The sequence below is a fragment of the Ptychodera flava genome, chromosome 11 (assembly GCF_041260155.1).
Source record: "Ptychodera flava strain L36383 chromosome 11, AS_Pfla_20210202, whole genome shotgun sequence".
In the NCBI taxonomy this organism is placed as follows: Eukaryota; Metazoa; Hemichordata; class Enteropneusta; family Ptychoderidae; genus Ptychodera; species Ptychodera flava.
Genome location: NC_091938.1, coordinates 21,753,587 through 21,774,045, shown reverse-complemented (window position 1 = coordinate 21,774,045; position 20,459 = coordinate 21,753,587). Strand labels below are relative to the sequence as shown.

The 20,459-nt window shown below is 39.9% G+C and overlaps 1 protein-coding gene across 8 annotated transcripts in view; it reads left to right on the top strand.

Moving 5' to 3' along the window:
* LOC139143812 (uncharacterized) overlaps positions 1 to 20,459 on the top strand; it is a 178,751-nt gene that overhangs the window by 152,400 nt on the left and 5,892 nt on the right. For 6 of the 8 annotated variants that reach the window (XM_070714377.1, XM_070714381.1, XM_070714380.1 and 3 more), the window contains 9 exons: positions 5,236 to 5,361; positions 7,945 to 8,067; positions 10,785 to 10,976; positions 11,723 to 14,544; positions 15,431 to 15,578; positions 16,036 to 16,173; positions 16,575 to 18,455; positions 19,080 to 19,203; positions 19,804 to 19,976. In XM_070714377.1, the coding sequence (XP_070570478.1) occupies positions 5,236 to 5,361; positions 7,945 to 8,067; positions 10,785 to 10,976; positions 11,723 to 14,544; positions 15,431 to 15,578; positions 16,036 to 16,173; positions 16,575 to 18,455; positions 19,080 to 19,203; positions 19,804 to 19,976 (5,727 nt within the window). The remainder of the gene's footprint in view (positions 1 to 5,235; positions 5,362 to 7,944; positions 8,068 to 10,784; positions 10,977 to 11,722; positions 14,545 to 15,430; positions 15,579 to 16,035; positions 16,174 to 16,574; positions 18,456 to 19,079; positions 19,204 to 19,803; positions 19,977 to 20,459) is intronic. The other 2 variants (XM_070714376.1, XM_070714383.1) reach the window with 1 other exon arrangement.

Sequence of the window (20,459 nt, the reverse complement as noted above, 5' to 3'; positions counted from 1 at the left end):
GTTTTTCATACAGGGTGTTTTTGAAGCAGTGCATGCTGCAGAATAATGTGAAATTGTTTTTATGGGGAGTAGGGTACATCATAGCAAAGTGACAGTACAAAGTACGCAGCTTGCATTTGAATATGGTTGGATTTATTTTCAATGATGAATATTGGCTTTTCAATTGTACAACATACAGTAGTATAAAAATCTTGTACAAGTACCCATTGTACAACCAACCGACCAATGCTGTTGTTTGAATATGGAGTCTAGTCCGGACTAGAATTCATTTGTCAACAATGATATTGCATGTTGTAATACGTTGTGTTGACAAAGGTGATGCTTTGTATTTCAAAATACTGGTACTTTTGGGAGAAGAAAAAAGTGTACTTGCTTCACAGAACACAAAATGATGAAAATGTTATGTATAGTTACAGCTGTCTGTCACCCCTTTAACTGGCTATGTAGTGGATTATGCTGTCTGTAATAGCTACAACATGACCAACCAACTTCAACTTTGTTTCCAAGGTTTGTTTCTGGGTATCCAGGAAGTTGGGTGTTTTGACTGGAAAACAGAAGCCATTTGACTGGAAAGAATCAGCTACACGGTCATAAAATTTGACTGCCTGTCGTCTGCCCCACAGCTCTCAGAAAGATTTATTCCTCCTGCTTAAATCGCTAAACACTGCCAGTTCTTGTCACCGGTGCGAGGAAAATTGATAAATTTTATTTTACGCTGACAGGTTTATTGGCAGTGTTGGATATTCTAAAGGGTGATAGAATTCAGCTCATTTTGAATGCCATTCGGGCAGTAAAATGTTTTCTATGCTTGACTTCATCGTATGATTGCACAGATAAAACTCACTCACATACATGCAGGTACTTGACAATCCAATTACATTTTGTCTCGCTTTCAGATTTTATAAACTTCCCTTTTCATCAAAGGGAGATTTAAATTGAATTTGTTTTTCGCTCATTATTTCTGACGTAAAAGATTGTGATTTCAAGCGGCATGTCAGTGCTCTTTGCATCAATTGCATTCCAATTCCGACTGATGCATGAGAAAACTTGATAATTTTGATCAGAGCATCCAGCAGGCACCTCGGCTGTTTGTTTTCCTTCAAAATGAAGTAAAACATGTTGTTTCTAGAATACACATGTCGGACAAACATGTAGCAGAATATTTGATTTCTGAAAACTCTTCCAGTGTGTCCTGTTTGCAAAGAAAACTTGATTTATTGATATCATCTAGCATCAGTTACATGTTAACCCTTTGAGTGCTGCAATTTTTACCGCCAAAATTATAGTGTGCAACATTTTACCAATTTTGTGAATTTTTCTGTAATTTTTTGACAATTTTGGACCAAATGAACATCACATTGTATTGGCTTGAGATTTTTATCAAAATTTTAGCAAAAATTAGAAAAAAGTTGACTTGTGTATATTTTGATATAGGCGACAAAAATTGACATTGGCGCTCAAAGGGTTAAAGCATTGTTCTTATAATGTGCAGAGAGACTTGTGTACCAGGTAATAATTGTATACATTTGTCATCGGCTGCAACTTCTGTACTTCAATGACATTACCATCAAGGTATCTTCTAAGCCAATAATGACGTGCCGTGCACTGACGCAGGAGAACTCCCTGTGACGTAAGAAACTTGTCAGATTACCTTACATGTATTGATACAGGCTTAAATTCAGAGAGTTGTCTGGACATTCTTAAATTGAGTCAAATAACCTATGAATTGTGTAGGTCAAATGTCACTCATGGTTTCACTTTTTAATCTTGAGAAGTTGATTTAGCACAAAATGCACTTTTAGTTTTCGAAATTACGAGTTTGCAAAAAATATCTGATTGAAGAGGAATGCTATTACAGGACATGCACCTACCTTTCGCTGTTACAAATATTTGCAGTTCTAGATTCGATGAATCAAATAAACAGATGTTCATCAGGGTCAAAAATACTACAAAATTAATTCCAAAAATTGCAAAAACTTGAAAGTAATTTACCAGATGCTGAGTTTTTTTCTGAAACAAGCATATGGCCGGTACAAAGTGAACCATTTCAAGGTAAAACATTGACATGAAATTCAATGATGCAACTTCCAGCGTGAACTTCCAGCATGAATGCTAAATTCAATTGTATTGTACATGTATTAGAATGATGAGATGTTTGATGGACAATAACGAAGTAAAATTTTTTAGTCATGAGAAACCCTGAATATAACACTGCTAGAAAAGAAACGTCAAGGAATCTTGAATCAGAACTGGAAGTCAAAAGTAGGGCATCATGATTATCATGTGCCTTTGACGTCATTGAGCGCGAACCGTCTTGTGTGGTTTCCTTGCATGTTTGTTGGGCTTTCTCAAAGTGAGGAAAGGTGTTTGTGCATCTTTTCCAAGCAAGGAGAGGTACAGGGAATAGGGCCAATCCAGGAAACAGCGCAGCATTTGCACGATTTCATTGCCAAACACCATACCGAGGTGACGCATGCTGTCTTGAGGGGATTCACAGCAATGGCTTTTTCCTGTTGTTTTTCAGCGCCTGACAAACATTCAACAGAGATGTTTGTTTACAAATCGTATAACATAAGAAGTGCCATTTCAGCTGGACATACTTTTCTGCCAATTAGGGACTCTATACCCAGGGTTCTTGGCAAAGGGTCAATTTGGTACAGATCCCTGTAATCTGGCCAAAGTATTTTTAATTGTGCTGTTGATTAGGTCCCTTCAGATATAAACAACTTAATTGAAACAATTTCCTGAATGTCACCAAAAAGCGTAAGCACAGGCAAAAATGTTTGGTTTTGTTGATGTAAAATGCAATACCTGGTCCTCTTTTCAGAATTGTTCTTCTCCTCTGTTAGACAGCGGATCAATGAAGTCAATCAATTTCTATATACTGACACCAAATTTAGATCCACTTTCCACCAAAAGTTGCGTCGCAAATTGATTCCTGACGCTAATGGTCGTTTGTTCGGGAAGGATGTAATTTAATTAAAAGGTGTATGGCGTATCTCCAAACAGGCTTTGCATAGCTATGTTGCGTTACCTAACTTCCTCCATGAATTCCCTTTATCAACTTAACTTCAAACTTTTTCCTGTGAAAATCAATGTCCCATTTTGAGATGTATAGGTGCGTGTTTTTGTGTGTTTGTGTTCAGGAGGTAGGATACATTTCAACACAAAAATTTGTTGTGCAAATGTTTGTATGTAGCATGCTTCCGAGACTATTCAGGCCATTCTGTTTTAAAATGTTGTTTCAAAAGTAGATATACTTTTAAAAGCATTTTTCCTTTGAGTGGGTGCATTACTAGTTTTAAATATGTCAAAAAATCCCAGTTATGTGAAGCATGAAAGTTTTTCAAATATAACCATGATCCTTCTTTAACAAGGTGAATGTATATATGTATATGCCAGGAGTTTTATGTCAGCCATTAAAATTAGTATTCATTTTAACAAGGTCAAAGGTTAAAGGGCCAGTACCGGTAGTTCTAACTGTCGATGATTTGCTAGTTCTTGTTCTACTCCCAAAAGAATGTTGAAACACCCATTATTTAGCTGTCCAACATAGCATCTATGTGTGTAAAATGCACTGTTATTGTTTACATTTGAATTCTAATCTGGACCAGCATTCTATTGTCAACAATAACAACAGTCTACACATGTACAGGCTGAGTTGACAAGCTGAATACTGTATATCTCAACATGCTTTGGGGAGTAGAACAAAAAATAGTGAAAAAAATCATCAAAGGTTTGCGTTACTGGCCCTTAAAAAAGGGGCTGTTAGAGATGTATTTCCCAAAATTTACTGAAATTTAAAATTTAAAATGGCCAAAAAAATCCAAATTTTCAATTTTACAAAACAGGATGATGAAAACATCCTTTACTCAGCAAGTTTCAAAATGAATCCACACAAGTAGCAGACCATAACAGTATTGTAAAAATTTCAATGTCTGGAAAAACTGTTCCCTGAAGCATATTTTACCGTAACTTTCCACAAGCTTTTCCTATCATAGAGGTCCAGGTAAAGAAAACACCAGAATTGTAACAAACTCTAATGATTGCAAGGTTTATTATACGGTAGTGATGCTGTGAATGTCAACTGTTGTACACAAAAGTGTGTACAGGAGAGAACTTCACACCTTACTTAAACTTGATATATAACCTTGACACACCGTTGACGTTGATGAAGACATAACTCTGTGTATGTGTTCACATCTCCAGCCATTACCTTGCAACAGCCAACTTCGGCAAAATCCTCAGTTTAGAGGTTAACCTCATTGATTTCCAGATTCCATTCAGTGTGTTGATCAATAGTCTAGTATCATGCTGGTTCATTTGGAACCGGGCAATGAATAGATAAAAACGAGGAAGCCAGGGTGAAGGTTAGGGCTTTCCAAACACAATGTCCTGATTATCCAGAAAATTCTTTTCAGTGTCTGTTATTGTCATTGTGGTCACATAACCTTCCCTATTCTTATACATGCTTTTTCTACTACAGTTTAAAACACCCAGTACTATAGACAATTTCTACAAAGGGTTATCATAGAAATTCTCTCTCATCAAAAGGCACTTTAACAGGATGTACTTTCTGCTCTGAGTATTATCACTGCTTGAAGGGAGTTTCCCTAAAACTCTCTGAAAAAACTTGTGATGGGTGACACAAGTTGTCACCCAACCAAAATTTTGTTTGACAATGTCACTCTCCATTTTGAACTAAAGCATGTAAACTGCCTACTAGTGTATGAATTTGGTAAAAAAGGTCTACCAATGTGAAAGGGTTCCGCTGACTCTCTTGCACCAAAACTGACAATATAGGTTTACTGTTTGAATAAACTTTGACGTCAATAGGATATCATTGTAACAATTTATTTTATAGAAACCCCATTTACACAAGGAAGTTGTGCCGTTACTACAGTAGGGTCTTATTTGCAAAGCTTGTTCTACATACATAGTGACAGCATTGATTTGAGTGCTGAGGAAAATACAGAACAGTTTCCATGCCACCGGCAAGCAGTGTTGTTTTTCAATTGCCAGTGCTTGCTGACATGATAACCACTTTTTCAGGTCTCCATGGTAACAATACCAGTTGTATGTGTGCTCCATTGAGCACTCTGACAAGTCTTTGTCTACAAGTATTACAAATTAGTTGTGAAGAGGATAATACCGTTGTACATATAAATCATATATCGCATATCATATTGTAAGTCCAGAGATGTTTACCAGATCTATTCTTTGTTTTTCCCTCAGGACCTGAGAGCAGAATGCATAAAGTTACAGAACAGGGTGTTTGATTTGGAGCAACAGAACAAATTATTGAACATGATGTTTGAAAGAGAGAGACAGAGGCAATCAACCAGAGAACTATCTATGCAGGTAAGAAAAGCCATAGCAACTGTTTAGGGTAGTATGCACCTCAAAATTGAAACACTTATAAATTTTTGCTTAAAAGTTCTTCTTTCAAAACCATTTTTTTTGAAAATCAAGAATAAAAATGGGGTTACCATGCAAATTTTGGTACTATGGAAACAAATTATCGTATTTGAAATTCAAAATGGCCGCCATCCCTGAGTTCACTTGCAGGGAAAATGTAAATTTTTATTTTCACAAAAATGAGACGGTGAAAATTTTATTTAATCCAAGAGCTTCAAAATGAGCCTACACAAGGGGTAGATAAGGAAAGCATTGTGAAAATATCGAAGCCCAAATATCTGTCCCCGAAGCGCATTCTGCCTTAAAAACTTTCACTTTATAATTGCATCGTTCCCTGCACTGTAGCATCATCTTTGGAAGTCAGTGGAAAGTCTCTTTTGTATCTCAATATAATGATGAACTTTATAGTTAAAAGAATAAATGAATCGTCAATCAGAATGCTACAAACTTTTTTACTTAAAAATTTTATGTACTGCTGAGTCATCTTTCATATTAAATTGCATCATGGGAAATTTCCCAGAGTTCCACAGTCGTGGATGTTGACTTGCCATAATGTGTCCACTCATTTTAAGCACAGGAATAGATGCTCTCTATCAAACAAAGCATTTCCTACAAAATGATGTGGAATGGGCATATTATGCGTATGTGACTATGATGGATGTAAATTGCAGCGTCCATCATGGCAGCTGATTAAGTGTGCTGATTTTACAGAAGTTGAAAGGATTTCAAGTGCCCGGTTTTGAAGTACGGCAGCTCTTGTGAAGCCTGCCTGCTAGCCATTGAACGTCTGAGGAGCTTGTTTATGCTACAGAATTGGATTGAAACCTAATTACAGATAAAAACCTGAGTTTGTCGAATCTAATTTAAACTCAAGAAGTCAGAGAAGCAGTGGAGGGTTTTGTTGATGTTGAGATGGAGATTGGCAAAGGAGATGGCATTCCCCCTCAAGGGGTTCTTTGTAGTTACAGAACACTGATGGCTTGGTTGGCTGATCTGATGGCATCAAATTGGGGCATTAATGCCCTCCAGTGTGTCCTGTGGCAAGGCTTTTTGTTAACTTGATTGTGTTCAGTGAGTGGTGAGTGTGTTTACAGTTTACGCAATCTTGTTTCACATCTATTATGTGCGGTGCAGGTACTGGTAGCGTAGGGGTGGTAAAACAAGAGTGTGTTGTCACGATGAGGCATTTATTCTGTGTCCTTGTTCAGAACACACCAGCGGAGGGGGCAGAAAGGTGCATCAAAAGAATTGATAACAAATGTGCAGTGTTTGACAATATTTTAACAATGGCAAAGGAATGCGTCAAAACTATGGAAAGAGCAGCATAGTACAGCTTATCGTGGTTTGCAAAATGTTCTATACAAACACTGGGAGAGCAGCCATTGCATGAGATATCTAGCCTTCAATACAGTTTCATTAAATGGCTTTTTATTTCTATAGCTTTAACCCTTTCACCACCATGGTTTGTCCCATTGTTTTCTATGGTAAAGTTGGACCTGTATACAGGGAACTGGGGGTGAAAGGGTTAAATTCATCCCCATTTACCGTGTCATGTGTGTTGGTCTAGTAACAGCTCTGAAAACTATAGAAAGTCATATACAGTTTGATGAGGGGGGATTAAGCCACGTTCCATGAGGTTAATTGACATGTAATTTCTCATTTGAAAAAAGTCCCATCAGAGTGTACAGATCGTCTCAGGACTGTACTAATGGAGGTGGTTGACTCCATTGGGCAGTCTTCTCAGTACTCAACAATGCCCTTTCAGTTTGTTCGTAGAGCTTTGTGTATTGCCCTGACCCCAGCGTGACATTGCTGTGAGTTCAGGGACCTGTTTCCTCTCATCGTCAGTGTGTTCCATTGGAAGTCAAAGAATAGCTAAGTACAATGTGGCAAACAGTAGAAAGACTAAAAATAAATTCAAAAAGAAGACAAACTGTAGTGATATTTCTACTATTAAATGAGGGAGGAAATGGAAAACAAATCACAAATAAACAGGAAGTCAAAAAGAATACATTAGAAAATAGGATTCTCTTTTTTCTTGTTGTGGACTAAATTTATCATAATATTTAAATAAAATTGCAATATTTAATGAAAAGGTATTATGACATGTATAACATATGTCTCTAAATTGATAATGACAAGAAGTGTGTATCAACATTTTTGAAACTTATTTCACCAGATGATTGTACATTTTCTGAATGTCCGGAGATAGTTTTGTATTCTTCTAGAGATAATCGGTTGAGTTTCATTCCATTTCTCTTACTAAGCCATTGTTCTGAATTTTCATTTCTATCGGTTTTACATTTTGTAGATCACATTTTACTTCGATGGTGATCTTGTCGCTACCATAATCACACAATTGAAGAGAACAGTTTTACATCTTTTCATTATCCAGAGTCCCTTTGTTCACCAGGGTGTATTTAAACGCAGAAAATCAAGAGCAAACAAAGGCAAGTATTGCAGTACCGGTAGAACAGGGGACTACTTTCCAAACAATAATATTTCTACAATTTCTTCTGCCTGCAGACATATCCCACAAAGCATTCAAGGGGAAAAGGTGTCTCAGGGGAAACTCCAAATCAAACAACCAATGAAGATAGCAGTATTAGCGTAGTCACAACGCCCACTACCTCCAACACAGCTACTCAGGTCAGTACATTTCATAAAAATATACCAATTTATGTTATTAAAGTATCACTTTTAATAGTTTTACTCTGATTAGTCCCCGCGGACGAAGTCCGGTGGGGACTTATAGATTGGGTCCCGTCTGTGCGTCCGTCCGTCCGTCCGTCCGTCTGTCCGTCCGTCATCAACAGTTTCTCAGACACTGCTGAACCAATTTTGTTCAAACTTGGCACAAAGGCATAGCACTATGACCTACAGATGCACATTGATTTATTTTGTGATATGATCGAATATGGGCGCGAGGCGGCCATTTTGTTGCGATTTTTCATGTCTTTAGACCATAACTCAGACATCCTTGAACAGATTCTGTTCAAACGTGGCACAAAGGCATAACACCATGGCTGTCATATCCATGTCAAATTATTTTGCGATATGATCCAATATGGGCACGAGGCGGCCATTTTGTTGCGATTTTTCATGTCTTTGGACTATAACTCAGACATCCTTGAACAGATTCTGTTCAAACTTGGCACAAAGGCATAACACAATTGCCTACATATGCATGTCAAATTATATTGCAATACAATCCAATATGGCCACGAGGCGGCCATTTTGTTTGTGATTTTTTGTGTCTTTGAACCATAACTCAAACATCCTTGAACCGATTCTGTTCAAACTTGGCACAAAGGCATAACACTATGGCCTACATATGCATGTCGAATTATATTGCGATACGATCCAATATGGGCGTGAGGCGGCCATTTTGTTGCGATTTTTCATGTCTTTGAACCATAACTCAAACATCCTTGAACCGATTTTGTTCAAACTTGGCACAAAGGCAAAGCACTATGGCATACATATGCATGTATCAATTAACCTTGCGATGGGATCCAATATGGCTGCAGAACTGCCATTTTGTTGGAATTTTGCATGTCTTTGAAGCGTAATTCAAAGGTCATTACACCCATTTTGTCCAAACTTGGCACAAAGATCAAGCACTATGGCATACATATACATGTCAATTTACTTCGTGACATGTTCCAATATGGCTGCCAGATTGTCATTTTTTTCCTATATCGCTGCCAGATGGTCATTTTTGGATTTTTTCATGTCTTTGAGGCTTAATCATATGCAAATATTCCTTAACCAATGTTGTTGAGACTTGGTACAAAGATAAAGTATTATTACACCTCACTCATTCAGCGTGCACTAGCCATTGGTTAAACACGACTCACGTGACATGTAAAAGAACGTGATGATGCCCTCTGCGAACGTGATGATGCCCTCTGCGAACTTGATGATGCCCTCTGCATTTGATATTACATGGATGACGTCATTTTACTTACTGCGCATCCTTTCTGCGCATAACAAATTGTCGTTCGCTTGTACTTGCTACTATCTGACTATCGCTGCAAAACGTCATGCAGAGCTGTCACCGGCACAGTTAGACGATATTTTGATGCAAGTAAACAGCAAACGAACGAAAATGGCAACAAGGAATGCAATTTCTGTGTTCAGCGACTATGCAAGCAACAAATTTGGATACGCGACCGAGGAGATCGGCAAACATTCAGCGGCAACCTAGACTTGGCACTGACAACATTTTTCGCTGAGGTCCGGACTCATGCAGAAAGGCGAACTGTACTCGAAGAAGTTTGTTCGGTGTAATAAAAATAATAACACATGAGAGCGAGGGCAAGATCACGATTTTTTGCCTGCCCTCGGGCTGGTGGTCATGATCGAAATATTGATGATGCCCGAGCCGTAGGCAAGGGCATCATCAATATTTCGATCATGACCACCATCCCTTGGGCAGGCAATAAATCGTGATCTTGCCCTCGCTCTCATGTGTTATTATTTAACTATGGCATACATATGCATGTCTACTAATTTTGTGCTATGATCCATATGGTCAATAGACAGCCATTTGATTTCAATTTTGGTGTGATTTTTTATGTCTTTGAAACATAAACATAGATCACTGCCCCTCGATGGACTGATTTTGTTCAAACGTGATACGAAGATAAAATACTATGGCTGCATTCTTGTGCACATTAATTTGTTTCATTATATGATTCGAAATGGCTGATTACAACAACATACCCGATCCCATACCATTTCGAAAATTCCATCAAACCATGTATGTGCCGTCATGACACTTAGAGAGGCAGTGAGGGCATCGTTATGTGTGATGTAATCAAAAGTTCCTTCAGTGGTCAACACCGGCAGAGATGAGTCATTTATTGAACGTTCCTCAGATTACTTTATTATGCAAGTCACAGGCCTGATACACCCGTTGCATCAATGTCATTCCACAGCTACCTAGACCACAGCTACCTAGACACCAAAGATTATAACAAAATGGACAAGCGGGGACTGTGTCATCAACGATGACTTGATTTGAAACATATGTTGACAAAATTATTACATTGCCATCTCCTCTGTGCGAAAAGGGTCGATTTTCTCCAAGTGGGAAATAAAGAAATGAATATCAAAACAATGCTGTCAGAATTTGATGGACCCGGCTGTTCTGTGTACAGAGGAAATTTGCTGCACTTCTATGAATGATCTCAGTGTGTACAGATCAAAGAGAACTGTGGGTACTGTGATTCCGAAGTTTATATATGCATATTTTACCCAGAAATGATAATTTTTTTTGTCTGGTTAGTTGGCAAGGATGTTTTTTTATGGTCAACGTGAGTTGGTTACCTCCTCTGATGAGCATTTCTCTACTTTTCCAGGCATTGTATCGATCCCAAGGTGCTCCAGGAAGTGCTCAGTCCTCGCCCAGCATCCAGAAGAGAAACAACAAACCAACAAACAAGTCAGGTGGTGCCAGGCCTTTAATCAGGAAGGAGGGTGGTAACAGCCCTGACTATGCTGGTCTCAGCTCTGAATCTCTGCATAGTACTCATTCTAATCAAGCAAATTATGTAAGTGTTGTCAAACTCTGTGAACGACAATATTTTGTTCACCAAGAAAATTGAAAATGCAAAGTGTGAATGTAGAGAAACTTATATAGAGAAAATAAACCCTTTGGATGCCAAAGTCAATGTATGTCACCTTTACAAAATATACCCCAGTCAGTGATTTTCAGATTTTTGCCAAAGTTTTGATAAAAAACTGTAGCCAATGAAATGTAATGTCCATTTTGTTCAAAATTATCTAAAAGGTTTGAGGAATATTCATTAGAAAATGGTAAAATGTTGCACTAAAATTTTGGTGGAAAAAATTACGGCTTTCAAAGGGTTAAGTTTTAAAACTATAAAAAATTATTTTTACCTGTCACTCCCTAAAAGAGCATTTTGTCAACAGCAATTTTCAAGTTGCATGTAAATAGTTTTTCAAATATTTTTGAAAATATTGGCTTAGTCTTTCATATTGTAATCTTTGTTAGACAGTAACATTGAGATCCTCATTTGAATATGTACAAATAGTATGCTCACCTCTGTGACTAGCAACAGAGTCATAAAAAAATTATTCCACTAGGGTATCGAAACAGTTTTCTTTTTTCCTCATATTGCTCCAAATTCCTCAGGAAGTGAAGATCTTATTATCCACAGTCACTCTTGAATTTGAAATGACAAAACTGTAAAACAACTACTGAAAATGGCTGATCTCTGTGGGAATGTTCTATCATTATTAAACTTTAATTATTTTTACATGTTTGCTCCAACAGGCATATCCGTCTGTTCCAACAATGCAACTTGGGTGGTCACCTACAAGTAAGCACAAAGCATTTGCCAATGGAGATCTCTACCACAGCCAATCAGAATTCTCTTCACAAAGACATGTACATTCGTTGGACAGATACACAACTGGTTTCCATGGTGGCTACATGAAGGAGACCTCGGCCATGATTGACATGTTTGCTCATTACGGGAGGCCAGACAGGCTTTACCCACAATTCAATGGGGTGCAACAGGAATTAGCCGAGGAGAGGATGTACCAAGCAAGTGCTCAGAAAAACTGCTACCAGGGCGGGAATGGCAAAATCCCCGCGTATGATGAAATTGGAATGAGTTCGGAAATGCCACCAAAGCTGAGGGAAACCTTCCGGCAGTTCCACGTGGAAAGTCTGCAAACGGAACACATGATCGGCATGCAACCTTTGGCATATCATCAATTCGCAAAGACGGAAAAACCAAATGAATTTACCAACAACAGGAGAGATGCCAATCCCACCAAACCAGTTTTTGATCCCGTGGCTTCCAGAAATGGACTGATTGTCACCGATAAGTACCACCTCCCGTACAAGCACGCCCCTTATGAGACTGCGCAGAGCGTTATGAAAGAGCTCAACGATGCCACCGCCAACGTAAAAAGCTTCGACAGTCTTGTTGCATCGGATGTCAAGCATTCCAAGAGGAGCGGTGACAGGGGCACTCTGGAAACCATGCCAAGGCTGGAGACAAGCTCACCGCAGGGAAGTTTAGATTCCGGAGGGACAGACGAATCTGAAGGGGCAGCACCGGGAAAGGGCCTCCTGGACAGCTCCTTTAGTTTGAACAGTTTGGAAAGCAGCGACGATGACGACGGAGGGGGCCAGGAAATGTACCAGATTCCGACCCTCTCAGGTGAAAGGAACGAGATTTTTAGAACCACGGGTGAAACTAACTATGACAGAAGTCCTAGCCAGGCTAGAATAGCGAGTCAGATTGATGCCAGTAAGGGCACAGAGATTAAGGAAATCAACACTTCTCTTACATCGTTAGGGAAAATAGTCAACGACCTTGGAGGGGTCAAAGGTGAAAGTGCAGAGCTGGCACGAGCAAATGATGGTATGAACAATAACAGTAACTTAAACAAACTTAGTACTTACACGTCACCGTGGAGGAAGGATCCGAGAGCTGCTTTGAATATAAGTCTCGATGTTCCAACGAATGAAAGCAGCGGTCAAAGTGCCTTCGTTCAGTATACCTCAGTCACCAGGAACCACCACACAAGTTACAAACCGGAAACGTCAAAGTTGAACTCTGTTGTCGCTGACGAAGACAAATCGGTGTCCAGTTGCTCTGACAACTTGAATTGCCCATCCATCGTTCAGGTGCCAGCTGAGGCAAGCAGCAGCCAACATCAGATTCCAGACAATTCCATTCCAGAAAAGATAACCTCGGCGATCCAATCTGGCATTACTAGTAGCTCGCCGAAACAGCCGGAAGACCATGCTGCTAAAGAAAAGGAGCCCTCTGGTGTTGAGAATGGGTCAAGTGTCAGGGACAAAGAATTGGGAAAAGAGCACAGCCAAAGTGTGATAGATGGAGAACAGAAAGCAAAAACTGAAAAGAAAGTTTTCAAGAGGCAAAGTCCTGTTGAGGATTCCTCATTTCCACAGCCAGTGAGGCTTCTGGAAGAAGAAAGCGACGACTCACTGTATCACAGCAGCATTAATAAGGAACTTGTGGAACTGATGAAAAGGAGGACAAGTGAAGAGAGAAGTTCAGAGGGCAAAGGTCAAAATGTTATGCAGCCGAACTGCAAAACTACTACCTCAGGGAATTGTGTGAAAATAGTTGACGGGATTCGAACGACAGATGGTGTGCAAAACATGCAAAAGTGTTCCCCTCAAGTGCCTGTAAAATACACAAATGGATCACCTGCCCTTTGGTACGCCAACACAAAACCAGAACTAATCAAACAGTCGTCACTCAATGAAACATACAGGGAAGGGCGGGAGGACGGACTGTGCGAAGAAGAGAGGCAGCATCTGTATCGGAGGCTGTCGGCCGAGAACAGAGTGCCGTCTTTCATATCGCCAGAGAAGCTGAACGCGATGAAGCAGGAAAATGCGTCAGTCAGTTCTGTGAGCAGCAGCCCAGTCATGAACCCAGATGACAGGCCGATCAGGCCTTACTATGCTGCACAGGAACTGGAGAAAAAATGTGCAGGGAGTGGAGAGCTCAGTGCAAAAGGCAAGGCGGTAGAAGTCGCCAAGTGTGGCGCTACTTCGCATTGCAAAGGAAAGGCTGTAGCTGTGGAAAATTCGTGTGGACATTCTGAGAAGTGCAGCAGTGAAAAAGTGAAGTCAAAAGACCAGAACTGTTGCGTAGATGGAGCAGGTTGTCCCTCCCCTATCGTTCCCGGACAGAGCAAGTCCAGGATTGAATCAAGTGTGGGAAAGCCTGCTGGTATGCCTCACACCTCCGTTGTAGAAGTTTCATGGACAAGGCCACGTGAGGGCGCCGCTCACATTGCCTGGGCATCAGGCAGGGCACAGTCAGAGTCGTCTCTCTTTAACAAACCTTCACAGAAATCAACATTCCAGAAGACAAATACCAATGTGCAAGGGACTCAGATAGGGGAATCCAAGTTTGCCTCGAGCAGCGCGTCAGTCAGGGAAGTGGAAATCCTGACTGCCCAATCCAAGGACTTGACTTTGCTCAATCTGTCACCGAGATTTGTTTTGAAAAGTGCCCCTCTCAGGCGAAGTCCGTGCCAGATTCTGAATAATGGGATCATGGAAGATGAATCTGAGGCACCAGAGGAGAGTAAACATCCAAAGTAAGTATGTGATCAGCACATTAACCCCAAACCCACTTTATCAACCACAGACACATTTCTACATCACTGTGTTCCTCAGGTATAACCATTTTAACTGTTGGCCTCTATACTATGCAATGGAGTTGAATAGATGAAGGGCAAAGTAATTTTTAGTATGATGAGGGATATTGTTAGTGATTTTCTGCTCGGAAACTCCCCCTCAAGTTTTGGAAATAAGGTCTCCATTTAATACTATTTATAAATTCTTACATGTTTTTGATATCAATGATACGAAAAGAGACTGCCTTCAAAAGTAGAATAATTTTTCACACAAAGTGAAGTTTTCCATGAGAAGGGGAAAATTAAAAATGTTTACTTTGATATATACTTTAATATAAGAAGTTCTACGATACGTTTCTGTTTGAGAAACTGTGTTTCTCATACCTTGGAATTTCAATATTTTAGATGTGAAAATACAGGATCCTCAATCAGTAACTACCCAAGACTTCAGCTTCAAAAGCCTCGTCAAAATTTGATCGAATCCAGCGACTCAAGCACCAGAACATCAAATTTGCTGAGACCATCCAATTTACCATTATAATTTAAATTGTCTCACTGACCAGTGAATAGTTAATGTTTATGACAAAGAATGGATTCTGTATGACCAAGCTAGAGCTCAAAATCACTCGTGTTATCTCACTAATGATTCACAAGATCACCATACGGTATATAAAACTGCCAAGCTCATTCCTCTTTTAATACAAAACACAGCCAATGAAAATCCTTTGATGGTGTCCAGACTTTTCTGCAACAGTTTTGAAATGCCTTGATTTGTGGCACTACAACAAAAACCTTTTGTGATGAAACTTTACCACGATTAATTTGCAAGATGTTTCACATTTTCCAGATCATCAGCATCGGCCTTGTTGAACGCAGAGAAGTCCAAAACGAGCGGGTCGGTGGAGTCACTGAACTCCTTGAATTCTGTGGACTCCGTAGGGTCTGCTGCAGCTAGTCTGAAGAGCAGTATCAGTAGAAAGTCAGCAACTCCCTTGGTAAGTATCAACTTTCTGAGACTATGAGGTTATCATGAAAATACTGCAAAGGATACACAAGGACATTGGTACAGCGTATCGCCCAATGCGAAATTATTATACACCGTACATTGTACATTCATGACTGGGGTGTCAAATGGGGTGGCTATTAACCTTTTTAAGCAAGTTCAATAGTGTGGAACGTTATCTTGTATGCGTTTCTGGATAGCCTTTGAACAACACATACAAAGCACGAGACATAAGTATTAAAAAGTAGTAGTCATTTGAAATTTAATGTTAAATAATAAAGAAATATTATAACGTAATCAGACAAAACTGATATATTTCAGACGGAATCTCCAAAGTCCTAAGGTCTTATAATCATAGCAATTCAAAGTTACCTGATGTTTAGAATCATAACACAGCCAAGGTGATCAATCTGTTCTTCCAACCTCAACAAATTTTTTTCTCTTTGCAGAGTGAATTCTTGTCGGACTCTGAGGAGGAGGAAGATAGACCACTGGTGAATTTTGTTGACGTGTTACAGTCCTGGACGCAGTCGTCAACATTACCAGATGCTGATCATACCAAAACAGAGAAAGAAACCATTCAAAATGTAAGCTATGATCTCAAGATAAAAAAAAAAAAGGTTAAGCAGAGTCTTCATATCTGTCCTTGATAACTCTGTTTCAACATAACTGTGTCAGCTTATTTGTGACTTTCTGTACGTGATAGTTAAAAAATATCTATAGTACTGTAAAAGTCACAGTCAGATATTTTTGTATTCTGCTTTCATGAATAATTTATTAACAATTACTAAACAGACTGAACAAGATTTTAGATGTATATTTTTAAAAGTGAGATGCCTGTGTGTGTACCAGTATACCGTATATCAGTGCTCTTGTGTTTGTTTGGATTGATGTTAGGAATAATGAGAAAGTTACTTAAATCACCGTATGTCATGAACTTAGACAACATTCACATTTGTTGATCTTTTGTTCAACTGTCAATTGACAGGTGCCAAGTGGACTGAAGGCCGATAACGACAGTCAGTGTGACCCTGGTAACCATGCCAACAAGAGACCCGATGGAGAAGAGAGTAACTTCGAAGACCTGCTAAAGGAAAAGCAACTGCTCCAATGCCCTGTTCCGAAGATGGCATCTTCTCCAGAACCAAGGAACGGCCAGGCTGGCAAAGAACATATCGTGGGTGACGCTACCAAAATGCCGGACCTCAGTCCAGTTGTGGACGCTGCTTCTGCAGATAAGAACGGGAAAGCGTTGTTTGCTCAGGAGGATAGCAGCGCGGATCCGAGCGAAATGAAGGACCTGGGCACGGAAAAGTTTTCCCAGAACGATCCCAAAGTTGTAAAGGAAAACTTCAATGCGACAAGTGCCAAAATCGAGGAAATCCGCAAGACGAACGTGCCAGATGGTGAGCGGACAACCATGGATGATTGTGCAGTTTTGACGCGACCAACGACTTTATTCATTCCAGCAGCAGCTAAGGCAACGACTTTGCGGCCATATGATTATAAAATGATACTAAAAGATGAAAAAGACCGCCAACAGAATCATGTGCAGCTGTACCGGCGTCCAGTGCCTAACTTTGGTCCTCCTGGAGTTTATCACCAGCGAACCAGCAACAGCGCCATCGCTTGGCAGCATAGGCCAGCTGCCTTGCAGATAACTTCCACTGGAGGACATAGGCAACAAATATCAGCACCGATAAATGCGCATGGCGGGAGACCGCAGAAACAATTGAAGAAAAATGAACCGAGGCCAGTATGCCTCAGGAGTGTGTACAGTGAAAATCAAAATTCGCGACACCAGATGGGTGCGGTGTCGACGAGTCACTTTGCGATGAAAAATGACGATGTGCCGTTCATTGACGACAGCAGCAGCGGTCAGGACAGCGACACTGTGAAAACTCCCGAGGATTTTACCAGGATGGAGACAATCCCAAAACACTGCAGTGATGGGAGACAGAGAGTAAATGCCAACACCAAAGCAGAGTCAAGTCACTCTGTGGACAAATGCAAGAGAAACGGAGTTACAGCGGACAGTGTGCAAAATGCAAACGGTGATGTTTCTAGACATCCACCTCGGACAGACAGACCAACGCAAGGGACAAGGGCTGTTGATAATGTAATACATGTTCAGCGGGTTGAAATCTACCCAAGCAGGCCCAGCAAAAGGACAGATACCCCTGGTGACAGACACCATGGCAGAACTACCGATATGATCAGTAGCAGGCAAAGTGATCAGCTTGCACATAGGGGCAGTGACAGAGACTCTCCGAGGTGGACGCATACAAGCAGTGACAGACATCCACAGAGAAAGCCAGATATCATCAGCGACAAACACCTTCAAAATACAGTGGCCACAACTGACAGACACTCTCAAACAAACTGTAGTGACAGACACCCTCATAATACCACCTCAGTCGATACAAACACAAAAAGAATTCAGAGTTTGGACAGACATACCCCAAAGACAGAAAACAAAGTTGGTGTTCACATAAAAACAGTCGAATCTACAAATGAAAGGCACCCACACAGGACTCATCCAGCTGCTAAACAATGTGTGTCTCCAAAATCAAAAACTGACAGTGATGTAGCAGCGCCATCACCCAATGGCGTGCTCTCACACAGTGAGAAAAAACAAGAGTTTTATAACCCCATCGTTGCACAGAAGACTGACCTATGTCAGGGACCAAACCAAGAACACTGTCAGACTCCGTATGAACCATCACTGGTGGACATCCGTATTGAAAGCAAGGCAAGCCAAGCTCCCATTATCAGTGCGGATCTAATGGAAGACTTTGAAGGCTCAGATCTGTACGATAGTGATGACATTGAAAGTGCCGGTGAAGACTCCGCACAGCTGGATGCCCATGTAAGTCACAGCTTGCTGTTTTGAAATGAAATCATAACTCTGACGTATGATTTCAGAGCTACTCTTGTTTCGCTAGACGTGGCTATTCTGCGGATTTTGTCAATTTCATCATCACAACATACATTTCTGTTGTACATTATAAGAATGATGTAATCTTTTATGTTTGCATTGGACGATGAAATACCCAGGCTGAAATGGTGAAGGGTGTCAGTAAACAATTCAATCCAGGGGTATAAGTGAAAAAATGTCTTTACATTGAAAGAGCTTCTCAGATTATACATTCACATTCTGATGGATCGTCACAAAAAATTATACTTCATGTTTTAAAATGCAGAACTGAGGGATCCTTAAAATTACAGACTTTATATAGTTTAAGTATTTATTATGTTATTCATTTTCACAAACAGTTTACTTCCTGCGACACAATCTTTCAATCAGGAATGTACATGCCTTGTGATAGGATTGCTGTTTTATGATAGAAATACTGACAACTTCCCTAATCACTATTCGTAACAAAAAAACCAAGAACGCCCTGCAAGGAACAAGAGAATACAGCAATAATGTCATCTTTCTTCTTTCCTGAGAAATTCACTGTATTTGTTTTCTCTGTATGGCCAATTTCAGGAAAGAGCAAATCTGTTGGACTCCTTCTTCGAAAGCGACAGTGATGACTCGTGTGGAGACAGCGACGACACGGACCACAGTCACCCCGGAGAGGACGCCTTCCTGAGATTGCTAGGTGAGAGAGGTATGATCGAAAATCCATGTGTCCATAGAAGTGACACGCATGAGATCCCTAGGTGAGAGAGGTGTGGTCAGAAATCCATGTGTCCGTAGAAGTGACACGCATGGTTGTAGTATTTTTGAAGTCACTAAGGTAGACTGAGTCTCAGGAACATTTTCAAACTCTCACAATTTCAGAATTCTTTGCTGGTTTACTTTTCTCTCGAACTCCTTTTGAAGAATGTGAAGTCAAAGGCTTTTTCACAATCTTGTTTTTTGTCTAATTTTACCCCATGGAGTTAACATGGTTTTGGAGCCATTTTGAATTTCAAATATCCATAAATTTTAGGTAGTTTGTATCAGTAGTACCAAAATTCAAATGGTGACGTCTGATTTTGATTCGTTATTTTGGAAGAACAAAGTTTAAATTTTCCTTGAGGAAAGTTTGAGCAAAAGTTTCAGTCATTCAAATTTTAGAAGTATACTACCTTAACACTTCTATCGGAAAAGACTGAGCCTAGGGACTTGTGCTGTTAATTTCTGCAAAAAGAAAGCCAAAAGTGCTTACTCATATCACTACAAAGATGTATCACAGCTCATGCCTATCTTTTATTCCATTTCCCAGGCAACAGGAGACAAGTGCTGAGGTATTCAGAGAGCAACAGGGTGTCCATCCTGGATTTCAAAATCCAAGAACTCTACACCAGATACGACGACAAGGAACGTGAAGCCATGGCTTGCTTTGATTTCCTGGAGGAGCTGGTGGATGAGCTCGACGTAGACACCATTGAGTCAAATGTGAGTCATTACTCTATTCATTTATGAACCAGATAAATGAACCAATAACTTTTCTCCAGAGTGAGCCATTGCATAAATTTACTAATACCTTGAAAAAAGTTTGGGTTGCTTCAACTTTCATAGGTTATTATAGTCCCTAGCCCTCTCAATCAGAACCAAATTCCCCTCAAATTTTCAAACGTAGAGGGATTTCTCCCAATGTGAGATAAACCTGGAGAAAACACTTACAAGGTTATACTGTTTATGTTGAGGTCTGTATGAAGGCATGCAACTAATGTTACAGCTCTTCTGCTGGTGTCTCTTAATATAATGTTCAGTATTTTATCTCTGTTTGAAATGCACTTTCTTGCTGTACTGCCAGAATAGAATGTTTAGTCTTTTCCCTGCCAACACAGCCTTGCTGGGTGTAATCTCCCATGTTATGTGCTGATAGGTGGATTTTAGTCCAGTTATTAAATAATTTATCAACAATAACATTGCATA